The 11,935-nt window shown below is 47.9% G+C and overlaps 1 protein-coding gene across 1 annotated transcript in view; it reads left to right on the top strand.

Moving 5' to 3' along the window:
- The first annotated feature begins 2,498 nt into the window (after positions 1 to 2,498).
- The window catches only part of LOC110513838 (synaptotagmin-7), a 166,568-nt gene continuing 157,131 nt past the window's right edge, over positions 2,499 to 11,935 (top strand). The window contains exon 1 of the mRNA XM_090214564.1: positions 2,499 to 2,687. Coding sequence (XP_090070690.1) covers positions 2,554 to 2,687 — 134 coding nt within the window. The 5' untranslated portion in view covers positions 2,499 to 2,553. The remainder of the gene's footprint in view (positions 2,688 to 11,935) is intronic.

Raw genomic sequence — 11,935 nt, 5'->3', positions numbered from 1 at the left:
CACATGATACAGGCATCACATCACATCCACATGATACCGGTATCACATCCACATGATACAGGCATCACATCCACATGATACCGGCATCACATCCACATGTTTCAGGCATCACAACCACATGTTACAGGCATCACATCCACATGATACAGGCATCACATCCACATGATACAGGCATCACATCACATCCACATGATACCGGCATCACATCACATCCACATGATACAGGCATCACATCACATCCACATGATACAGGCATCACATCACACCCACATGTTACATGTATCACATCACATGATACAGGCATCGCATCACATCCACATGATACCGACATCACATCCACATGATACAGGCATCACATCACATCCACATGATACAGGCATCACATCAACATGTTACAGGCATCACATCACACCCACATGTTACATGCATCACATCACATCCACATGATACCGACATCACATCCACATGATACAGGCATCACATCACATCCACATGATACAGGCATCACATCAACATGTTCCAGGCATCACATCACATCCACATGATACAGGCATCACATCAACATGTTCCAGGCATTCTCACGCCAGGAATAGCGATGTGCTCTGTGGGTTGCAAAGGTATTCTAACTACCTTAGTATCATCTTCAGACAGTTAAACTAATATGAGATGATACTAACTCATGATAACACAGTCCATAGTGGATACCCATGGTGTGGAAATGGTCAGTAAAGCTTAACACAGCATGATTCATAATGTTCAGTGGCTTAAATACCTCTGGGCCTCAGTTGAAAACTAGATTTATAACGGAGTTGGCTTGAATGCGTGTCACGACTTCCGCCGAGGTCGGTCCCCTCTCCTTGTTCGGGCGTCGTTCGACGGTCGACGTCACCGGTTCTTCTAGCCATCGCCGATCCACCTTTCATTTTCCATTTGTTTTGTCTTGTTTTCCCACACACCTGGCTTGCGTTCCCTCATTACACGTCTTGCATATAACCCTCTGTTTCCCCCCATGTCTGTATGTGGAATTGTCACGTGTAAATGTATGTGTACTCCAGGCTGGTTTGCGCCAGGTTATTGTTAACCCGTGCGTGTTTAGTTTTCTGAGTGCCGTGTTTTGTTTCGCCTCAATAAAGGGCTCCGTTTGCTACGCATTTCTGCTCTCCTGCACCTGACTTCCCTGCAGACAGTTACTCACTCCTTTACAATACCTCTGGACCTCAGGAGAAAACTAGATGTATTTATGTTCTCCTGGTACAGCTCGTTCCCCACTGCTATTGAAACGGTTCTAATGCAAAGCTTTTCTGTAGCCGTAGTGATGCTGCTGAATGGTTTATGTACTTGTCCACAGGCAGAGACCGTACAGTAGATAGCTACCTCCTATGAGAGACATGAGGCTACTATTGACTTGTCATGTTGCTCTGTAATAGCACATCTCAAGGCCAAGGTGGCCATCAATTGGGAGTGAAACAAACAGCTACCCCAGACCCCACACCAGCTGCCACGATAACACAGTGGGCATAAGCTGAGCTGGGTTCCAAGTGATTCCCTGTATCCTTTATAGAGCATTGCTCTTGACCAGAGCGTATAGCTAGCTAGTGGTCGTCTAAGCTGAGCTGCGGAGACTAAAGACTGGTCTCGTTCCACTCTTCATTCGTACACCATGGTTGGAGTGCCAGGTAGCAGCAGTGTTATGTTCCCTGTGGTACATAACCCTTCACAGGCTCTCCAGTGAATCCTCTCCTCTCCTCTCCTCCTTTCCCCCCGAAACTGACTCGACTACTGGCCCTAACCTCATTCATCCACCAGATCCACCTGTCTGTCTGTTCTGTCTCTACCAGATCTACCTGTCTGTCTGTTCTGTCTCTACCAGATCTACCTGTCTGTCTGTTCTGTCTCTACCAGATCTACCTGTCTGTCTGTTCTGTCTCTACCAGATCTACCTGTCTGTCTGTTCTGTCTCTACCAGATCTACCTGTCTGTCTGTTCTGTCTCTACCAGATCTACCTGTCTGTCTGTTCTGTCTCTACCAGATCTACCTGTCTGTCTGTTCTGTCTCTACCAGATCTACCTGTCTGTCTGTTCTGTCTCTACCAGATCTACCTGTCTGTCTGCTCTGTCTCTACCAGATCTACCTGTCTGTCTGTTCTGTCTCTACCAGATCTACCTGTCTGTCTGTTCTGTCTCTACTAGACCTACCTGTCTGTCTGTTCTGTCTCTACCAGATCTACCTGTATGGGTCTCTTGTCTCTCCCCTCCCCTCCCCTCCCCTCTCCTCTCTTGTGACCTGGATTCCTGATGCAATTCACCTTTAACACATCTCCACACCGGATCGACTTTGCTTCCTTTACCCTGTTGTTGCTCAATCTCTCTCTCTCTCACGTTGTCCTCTTTCTATCCTCCTCTTCTTCTTGTTCCTGTCTTTTTCCTCCTCCTCCTCTTGTCTCTCTCTGTCTCTGCCGTGTCGGCTATTTTCCCCTCTCTCTCCTTCCTAGTGGGGTGGTGGGGGGGAGAGGGGATGGTGGGGGTCCAGCAGGTCCCTGTCGCAGTGACAGTATGAAGAGCATGATGTCTGGAGGTGGAAGTAGCTCCATGTCTGGGGGAACCAGCATGGTGATGTCGGGGGGGAAGCCCGGGAAGTGGCAGACGGTCCAGAGTCACATGCAGACCGGAGGACTCAGACCCAAAAGGTGAGTTACAGCACTAACAGACACCAGGGAGATGGTACTGTAGAGATATAATGACTAGACACTAACAGACACCAGGGAGATGGTACTGTAGAGATATAATGACTAGACACTAACAGACACCGGGGCGATGGTACTGTAGAGATAAAATGACTAGACACTAACAGACACCAGGGAGATGGCACTGTAGAGATATAATGACTAGACACTAACAGATGTGGTTAGATGGTATCTTCTGTAGATGTTATGGGTCAGGAACCAGGTTAGATGGTATCTTCTGTAGATGGTACGGTTCAGGAACCAGGTTAGATGGTATCTTCTGTAGATGGTATGGGTCAGGAACCAGGTTAGATGGTATCTTCTGTAGATGGTACGGTTCAGGAACAAGATTAGATGGTATCTTCTATAGATGGTACGGGTCAGGAACCAGGTTGGATGGTATCTTCTGTAGATCGTACGGATCAGGAACCAGGTCAGATGGTACAGTGCCTTGCGAAAGTATTCGGCCCCCTTGAACTTTGCGACCTTTTGCCACATTTCAGGCTTCAAACATAAAGATATAAAACTGTATTTTTTTGTGAAGAATCAACAACAAGTGGGACACAATCATGAAGTGGAACGACATTTATTGGATATTTCAAACTTTTTTAACAAATCAAAAACTGAAAAATTGGGCGTGCAAAATTATTCAGCCCCGTTAAGTTAATACTTTGTAGCGCCACCTTTTGCTGCGATTACAGCTGTAAGTCGCTTGGGGTATGTCTCTATCAGTTTTGCACATCGAGAGATTCCTCCTTGCAAAACAGCTCGAGCTCAGTGAGGTTGGATGGAGAGCATTTGTGAACAGCAGTTTTCAATTCTTTCCACAGATTCTCGATTGGATTCAGGTCTGGACTTTGACTTGGCCATTCTAACACCTGGATATGTTTATTTTTGAACCGTTCCATTGTAGATTTTGCTTTATGTTTTGGATCATTGTCTTGTTGGAAGACAAATCTCCGTCCCAGTCTCAGGTCTTTTGCAGACTCCATCAGGTTTTCTTCCAGAATGGACCTGTATTTGGCTCCATCCATCTTCCCATCAATTTTAACCATCTTCCCTGTCCCTGCTGAAGAAAAGCAGGCCCAAACCATGATGCTGCAATGTTTGACAGTGGGGATGGTGAGTTCAGCTGTGTTGCTTTTACGCCAAACATAACGTTTTGCATTGTTGCCAAAAAGTTCCATTTTGGTTTCATCTGACCAGAGCACCTGCTTCCACAAGTTTGGTATGTCTCCCAGGTGGCATGTGGCAAACTTTAACGACACTTTTTATGGATATCTTTAAGAAATGGCTTTCTTCTTACCACTCTTCCATAAAGGCCAGATTTGTGCAATATACGACTGATTGTTGTCCTATGGACAGAGTCTCCCACCTCAGCTGTAGATCTCTGCAGTTCATCCAGAGTGATCATGGGCCTCTTGGCTGCATCTCTGATCAGTCTTCTCCTTGTATGAGCTGAAAGTTTAGAGGGACGGCCAGGTCTTGGTAGATTTGCAGTGGTCTGATACTCCTTCCATTTCAATATTATCGCTTGCACAGTGCTCCTTGGGATGTTTAAAGCTTGGGAAATCTTTTTGTATCCAAATCCGGCTTTAAACTTCTTCACAATAGTATCTCGGACCTGCCTGGTGTGTTCCTTGTTCTTCATGATGCTCTCTGCGCTTTTAACGGACCTCTGAGACTATCACAGTGCAGGTGCATTTATACGGAGACTTGATTACACACAGGTGGATTGTATTTATCATCATTAGTCATTTAGGTCAACATTGGATCATTCAGAGATCCTCACTGAACTTCTGGAGAGAGTTTGCTGCACTGAAAGTAAAGGGGCTAAATAATTTTGCACGCCCAATTTTTCAGTTTTTGATTTGTTAAAAAAGTTTGAAATATCCAATAAATGTCGTTCCACTTCATGATTGTGTCCCACTTGTTGTTGATTCTTTACAAAAACATACAGTTTTATATCTTTATGTTTGAAGCCTGAAATGTGGCAAAAGGTCGCAAAGTTCAAGGGGGCCGAATACTTTCGCAAGGCACTGTATCTTCTGTAGATGGTACGGGTCAGGAACAAGGTTAGATGGTATGTTCTGTAGATGATACGGGTCAGGAAACAGGTTAGATGGTATCTTCTGTAGATGGTACGGATCAGGAACCAGGTCAGATGGTATCTTCTGTAGATGGTACGGGTCAGGAACCAGGTTAGATGGTATCTTCTGTAGATGGTACGGGTCAGGAACAAGGTCAGATGGTATCTTCTGTAGATGGTACGGGTCAGGAACAAGGTCAGATGGTATCTTCTGTAGATGGTACAGGTCAGGAACCAGGTTAGATGGTATCTTCTGTAGATGGTATGGGTCAGGAACCAGGTTAGATGGTATATAACCGTAGATGGTACGGCTCAGGAACAAGTTTGGATCATTTATACTGTTGATGGTACGGGTCACAAGGTTACTAGCGTTTCTCTCATCTCGAGTCTCTAGAGTTGGGGGAACGGTGAGAGTATCAATCTAGCTGATGTCACAAAGTGCTGTACAGAAACGCAGCCTAAAACCCCAAACAGCAAGCAATGCAGGTGTAGAGGCACGGAGGCTAGGAAAAACTCCCTTGAAAGGCCAGAACCTAGGTAGAAACCTAGAGGGGAACCAGGCTCTGAGGGGTGGCCAGTCCTCTTCTGGCTGTACCGGGTAGAGAGGGACCAGGCTCTGAGGGGTGGCCAGTCCTCTTCTGGCTGTACCGGGTAGAGAGGAACCAGGCTCTGAGTTGGTGGCCAGTCCTCTTCTGGCTGTACCGGGTAGAGAGGAACCAGGCTCTGAGGGGTGGCCAGTCCTCTACTTGCTGTGTCGGAGAGAGTACATGGCCATTAAGGCCAGATTGTTCTTCAAGATGTTCATAGATGACCAGCAGGGTCATTCAGAGGTCGAGACAGCAGGTGCGGTAGAGAGAGAGAGTCGAAAACAGCAGGTCCGGGTCAAGGTAGCACGTCCGGTGGACAGGAAACTGTAGCAGCAGCACGACCAGGTGGACCGGGGACAGCCAGGAGTCATCAGGACAGGTAGTCCTAAGGCATTTTCCTAGGGCTCAGGTACTCCTTGAGTGGAGGGAGAGAGAGAATTAGAGGGAGCATACTTAAATTCACACAAGACACCAAAAGAGACAGGAGAATTACACCAGACGTACCAGACTGACCCTGGCCCCCCGGCACATAGACTATTGCAGCATACAAACTGGAGGAGGGAGGTAGAGAGTAGGAGGAAGGACGGGCAAAACGAGCAGGTTCATTTAGCTTCTCTTCCCTCTTTCGATTCGCACCTCCCTTCATTCTCACACCTCCTGCTTTGTATGATTTCTCTCTCAGCAACACATTCAGTCCTTCAATACCTCCTCCCCTCTTTCTCTCATCGTTCTCTCTCTGCCCTCTGCCTGTGATTGGATTCTATTTCTAGGACGCTTTAAGTGTCTGTCTCTTGTGTATCTTGTGTCGGTGTCTCTTGTGTCGGTATCTCTTCAGTCGGTGTCTCTTGTGTCTCTTGTGTTGGTGTCTCTTGTGTTGGTGTCTCTTGTGTTGGTGTCTCTTGTGTCGATGTCGCTTGTGTTGGTGTCTCTTGTGTCGGTGTCTCTTGTGTCAGTGTCTCTTGTGTCTCTTGTGTCTCTTGTGCCAGTGTCTCTTGTGTCAGTGTCTCTTGTGTCTCTTGTGTCAGTGTCTCTTGTGTCAGTGTCTCTTGTGTCTCTTGTGTCTCTTGTGTCTCTTGTGTCAGTGTCTCTTGTGTCTCTTGTGTCAGTGTCTCTTGTGTCAGTGTCTCTTGTGTCAGTGTCTCTTGTGTCTCTTGTGTCTCTTGTGTCGGTGTCTCTTGTGTCGGTGTCTCTTGTGTTGGTGTCTCTTGTGTCGGTGTCTCTTGTGTCTCTTGTGTCAGTGTCTCTTGTGTCTCTTGTGTCTCTTGTGTCACTGTCTCTTGTGTCACTGTCTCTTGTGTCTCTTGTGTCGGTGTCTCTTGTGTCGGTGTCTCTTCAGTCGGTGTCTCTTGTGTCGGTGTCTCTTCAGTCGGTGTCTCTTGTGTTGGTGTCTCTTGTGTCGGTGTCTCTTGTGTCGGTGTATCTTGTGTTGGTGTCTCTTGTGTCGGTGTCTCTTCAGTCGGTGTCTCTTGTGTTGGTGTCTCTTGTGTCGGTGTCTCTTGTGTCGGTGTATCTTGTGTTGGTGTCTCTTGTGTCGGTGTCTCTTCAGTCGGTGTCTCTTGTGTTGGTGTCTCTTGTGTCGGTGTCTCTTGTGTCAGTGTCTCTTGTGTCAGTGTCTCTTGTGTTGGTGTCTCGTGTCGGTGTCTCTTGTGTTGGTGTCTCTTCAGTCGGTGTCTCTTCAGTCGGTGTCTCTTGTGTTGGTGTCTCTTGTGTCGGTGTCTCTTGTGTCGGTGTCTCTTGTGTCTCTTGTGTCAGTGTCTCTTGTGTCGTTGTCTCTTGTGTTGGTGTCTCTTGTGTCTCTTGTGTCAGTCTCTATTGTGTCGGTGTCTCTTGTGTTGGTGTCTCTTGTGTTGGTGTCTCTTCAGTCGGTGTCTCTTGTGTTGGTGTCTCTTCAGTCGGTGTATCTTGTGTTGGTGTCTCTTGTGTCGGTGTCTCTTGTGTCGGTGTCTCTTCAGTCGGTGGCTCTTGTGTTGGTGTCTCTTCAGTCGGTGTCTCTTGTGTTGGTGTCTCTTGTGTCGGTGTCTCTTCAGTCGGTGTCTCTTGTGTCGGTGTCTCTTGTGTTGGTGTCTCTTGTGTCGATGTCGCTTGTGTCGGTGTCTCTTGTGTCGGTGTCTCTTGTGTCAGTGTCTCTTGTGTCTCTTGTGTCTCTTGTGTCTCTTGTGCCAGTGTCTCTTGTGTCAGTGTCTCTTGTGTCTCTTGTGTCAGTGTCTCTTGTGTCACTGTCTCTTGTGTCGGTGTGTCTTGTGTCTCTTGTGTCAGTGTCTCTTGTGTCTCTTGTGTCTCTTGTGTCTCTTGTGTCTCTTGTGTCAGTGTCTCTTGTGTCTCTTGTGTCAGTGTCTCTTGTGTCTCTTGTGTCTCTTGTGTCTCTTGTGTCTCTTGTGTCAGTGTCTCTTGTGTCAGTGTCTCTTGTGTCTCTTGTGTCTCTTGTGTCACTGTCTCTTGTGTCTCTTGTGTCGGTGTCTCTTGTGTCGGTGTCTCTTGTGTTGGTGTCTCTTGTGTCGGTGTCTCTTGTGTCTCTTGTGTCAGTGTCTCTTGTGTCTCTTGTGTCTCTTGTGTCACTGTCTCTTGTGTCAATGTCTCTTGTGTCTCTTGTATCGGTGTCTCTTGTGTCGGTGTCTCTTCAGTCGGTGTCTCTTGTGTCGGTGTCTCTTCAGTCGGTGTCTCTTGTGTTGGTGTCTCGTGTGTCGGTGTCTCTTGTGTTGGTGTCTCTTGTGTCGGTGTCTCTTGTGTCTCTTGTGTCAGTGTCTCTTGTGTCTCTTGTGTCACTGTATCTTGTGTCACTGTCTCTTGTGTCTCTTGTGTCGGTGTCTCTTGTGCCGGTGTCTCTTCAGTCGGTGTCTCTTGTGTCGGTGTCTCTTCAGTCGGTGTCTCTTGTGTTGGTGTCTCTTGTGTCGGTGTCTCTTGTGTCGGTGTATCTTGTGTTGGTGTCTCTTGTGTCGGTGTCTCTTCAGTCGGTGTCTCTTGTGTCGGTATCTCTTGTGTTTGTGTCTCTTCAGTCGGTGTCTCTTGTGTTGGTGTCTCTTGTGTCGGTGTCTCTTGTGTCGGTGTCTCTTGTGTTGGTGTCTCTTGTGTCGGTGTCTCTTGTGTTGGTGTCTCTTCAGTCAGTGTCTCTTCAGTCGTGTCTCTTGTGTTGGTGTCTCTTGTGTCGGTGTCTCTTGTGTCAGTGTCTCTTGTGTCTCTTGTGTCAGTGTCTCTTGTGTCGTTGTCTCTTGTGTTGGTGTCTCGTGTGTCTCTTGTGTCGGTGTCTCTTCAGTCGGTGTCTCTTGTGTTGGTGTCTCTTGTGTCGGTGTCTCTTGTGTCTCTTGTGTCAGTCTCTCTTGTGTCGGTGTCTCTTGTGTTGGTGTCTATTGTGTTGGTGTCTCTTCAGTCGGTGTCTCTTGTGTCAGTGTCTCTTGTGTCAGTGTCTCTTGTGTCTCTTGTGTCTCTTGTGTCACTGTCTCTTGTGTCACTGTCTCTTGTGTCTCTTGTGTCGGTGTCTCTTGTGTCGGTGTCTCTTCAGTCGGTGTCTCTTGTGTCGGTGTCTCTTCAGTCGGTGTCTCTTGTGTTGGTGTCTCTTGTGTCGGTGTCTCTTGTGTCGGTGTATCTTGTGTTGGTGTCTCTTGTGTCGGTGTCTCTTCAGTCGGTGTCTCTTGTGTTGGTGTCTCTTGTGTCGGTGTCTCTTGTGTCGGTGTATCTTGTGTTGGTGTCTCTTGTGTCGGTGTCTCTTCAGTCGGTGTCTCTTGTGTTGGTGTCTCTTGTGTCGGTGTCTCTTGTGTCAGTGTCTCTTGTGTCAGTGTCTCTTGTGTTGGTGTCTCGTGTCGGTGTCTCTTGTGTTGGTGTCTCTTCAGTCGGTGTCTCTTCAGTCGGTGTCTCTTGTGTTGGTGTCTCTTGTGTCGGTGTCTCTTGTGTCGGTGTCTCTTGTGTCTCTTGTGTCAGTGTCTCTTGTGTCGTTGTCTCTTGTGTTGGTGTCTCTTGTGTCTCTTGTGTCAGTCTCTATTGTGTCGGTGTCTCTTGTGTTGGTGTCTCTTGTGTTGGTGTCTCTTCAGTCGGTGTCTCTTGTGTTGGTGTCTCTTCAGTCGGTGTATCTTGTGTCGGTGTCTCTTGTGTCGGTGTCTCTTGTGTCGGTGTCTCTTCAGTCGGTGGCTCTTGTGTTGGTGTCTCTTCAGTCGGTGTCTCTTGTGTTGGTGTCTCTTGTGTCGGTGTCTCTTCAGTCGGTGTCTCTTGTGTCGGTGTCTCTTGTGTTGGTGTCTCTTGTGTCGATGTCGCTTGTGTCGGTGTCTCTTGTGTCGGTGTCTCTTGTGTCAGTGTCTCTTGTGTCTCTTGTGTCTCTTGTGTCTCTTGTGCCAGTGTCTCTTGTGTCAGTGTCTCTTGTGTCTCTTGTGTCAGTGTCTCTTGTGTCACTGTCTCTTGTGTCGGTGTGTCTTGTGTCTCTTGTGTCAGTGTCTCTTGTGTCTCTTGTGTCTCTTGTGTCTCTTGTGTCTCTTGTGTCAGTGTCTCTTGTGTCTCTTGTGTCAGTGTCTCTTGTGTCTCTTGTGTCTCTTGTGTCTCTTGTGTCTCTTGTGTCAGTGTCTCTTGTGTCAGTGTCTCTTGTGTCTCTTGTGTCTCTTGTGTCACTGTCTCTTGTGTCTCTTGTGTCGGTGTCTCTTGTGTCGGTGTCTCTTGTGTTGGTGTCTCTTGTGTCGGTGTCTCTTGTGTCTCTTGTGTCAGTGTCTCTTGTGTCTCTTGTGTCTCTTGTGTCACTGTCTCTTGTGTCAATGTCTCTTGTGTCTCTTGTATCGGTGTCTCTTGTGTCGGTGTCTCTTCAGTCGGTGTCTCTTGTGTCGGTGTCTCTTCAGTCGGTGTCTCTTGTGTTGGTGTCTCGTGTGTCGGTGTCTCTTGTGTTGGTGTCTCTTGTGTCGGTGTCTCTTGTGTCTCTTGTGTCAGTGTCTCTTGTGTCTCTTGTGTCACTGTATCTTGTGTCACTGTCTCTTGTGTCTCTTGTGTCGGTGTCTCTTGTGCCGGTGTCTCTTCAGTCGGTGTCTCTTGTGTCGGTGTCTCTTCAGTCGGTGTCTCTTGTGTTGGTGTCTCTTGTGTCGGTGTCTCTTGTGTCGGTGTATCTTGTGTTGGTGTCTCTTGTGTCGGTGTCTCTTCAGTCGGTGTCTCTTGTGTCGGTATCTCTTGTGTTTGTGTCTCTTCAGTCGGTGTCTCTTGTGTTGGTGTCTCTTGTGTCGGTGTCTCTTGTGTCGGTGTCTCTTGTGTTGGTGTCTCTTGTGTCGGTGTCTCTTGTGTTGGTGTCTCTTCAGTCAGTGTCTCTTCAGTCGGTGTCTCTTGTGTTGGTGTCTCTTGTGTCGGTGTCTCTTGTGTCAGTGTCTCTTGTGTCTCTTGTGTCAGTGTCTCTTGTGTCGTTGTCTCTTGTGTTGGTGTCTCGTGTGTCTCTTGTGTCGGTGTCTCTTCAGTCGGTGTCTCTTGTGTTGGTGTCTCTTGTGTCGGTGTCTCTTGTGTCTCTTGTGTCAGTCTCTCTTGTGTCGGTGTCTCTTGTGTTGGTGTCTATTGTGTTGGTGTCTCTTCAGTCGGTGTCTCTTGTGTCAGTGTCTCTTGTGTTGGTGTCTCTTGTGTCGGTGTCTCTTGTGTCGGTGTCTCTTGTGTTGGTGTCTCTTCAGTCGGTGTCTCTTGTGTTGGTGTCTCTTGTGTCGGTGTCTCTTCAGTCGGTGTCTCTTGTGTTGGTGTCTCTTCAGTCGGTGTATCTTGTGTCGGTGTCTCTTGTGTCGGTGTCTCTTGTGTTGGTGTCTCTTCAATGGGTGTCTCTTGTGTCGGTGTCTCTTGTGTCGGTGTCTCTTGTGTTGGTGTCTCTTGTGTGGGTGTCTCTTCAGTCGGTGTCTCTTGTGTTGGTGTCTCTTGTGTCATTGTCTCTTGTGTCGGTGTCTCTTCAGTCGGTGTCTCTTGTGTCGGTGTCTCTTGTGTCGGTGTCTTGTGTTTCTTCAGTCGGTGTCTCTTGTGTCGGTGTCTCTTCAGTCGGTGTCTCTTCAGTCGGTGTCTCTTGTGTCGGTGTCTCTTGTGTCTCTTGTGTTGGTGTCCCTTCAGTCGGTGTCTCTTGTTTCGGTGTCTCTTGTGTCGGTGTCTCTTGTGTCGGTGTCTCTTGTGTCTCTTCAGTCGGTGTCTCTTCAGTCGGTGTCTCTTGTTTCTCTTCAGTCGGTGTCTCTTGTGTTGGTGTCTCTTGTGTCAGTGTCTCTTGTGTCGGTGTCTCTTGTGTCTCTTCAGTCGGTGTCTCTTGTGTCGGTGTCTCTTCAGTCGGTGTCTCTTCAGTCGGTGTCTCTTGTTTCTCTTCAGTCGGTGTCTCTTGTGTCAGTGTCTCTTGCGTCGGTGTCTCTTGTGTTGGTGTCTCTTCAGTCTGTGTCTCTTCAGTCGGAGTCTCTTGTGTCGGTGTCTCTTGTGTCGGTGTCTCTTCAGTCGGTGTCTCTTGTGTCGGTGTCTCTTGTGTCGGTGTCTCTTGTGTTGGTGTCCGTTAAGTCGGTGTCTCAAATTTTCTCTCTGTCTTTCTTCCTCCTCCCTTCCTACCTCACTTTCCCTGTATTTTCTATATC

Source organism: Oncorhynchus mykiss, chromosome 2 (assembly GCF_057628025.1).
Source record: "Oncorhynchus mykiss isolate SJ-2025 chromosome 2, ASM5762802v1, whole genome shotgun sequence".
Classification (NCBI taxonomy): Eukaryota; Metazoa; Chordata; class Actinopteri; order Salmoniformes; family Salmonidae; genus Oncorhynchus; species Oncorhynchus mykiss.
The sequence above is the reverse complement of the archived record's forward strand: the minus strand, read 5'-3'. Positions and strand labels throughout refer to the sequence as shown.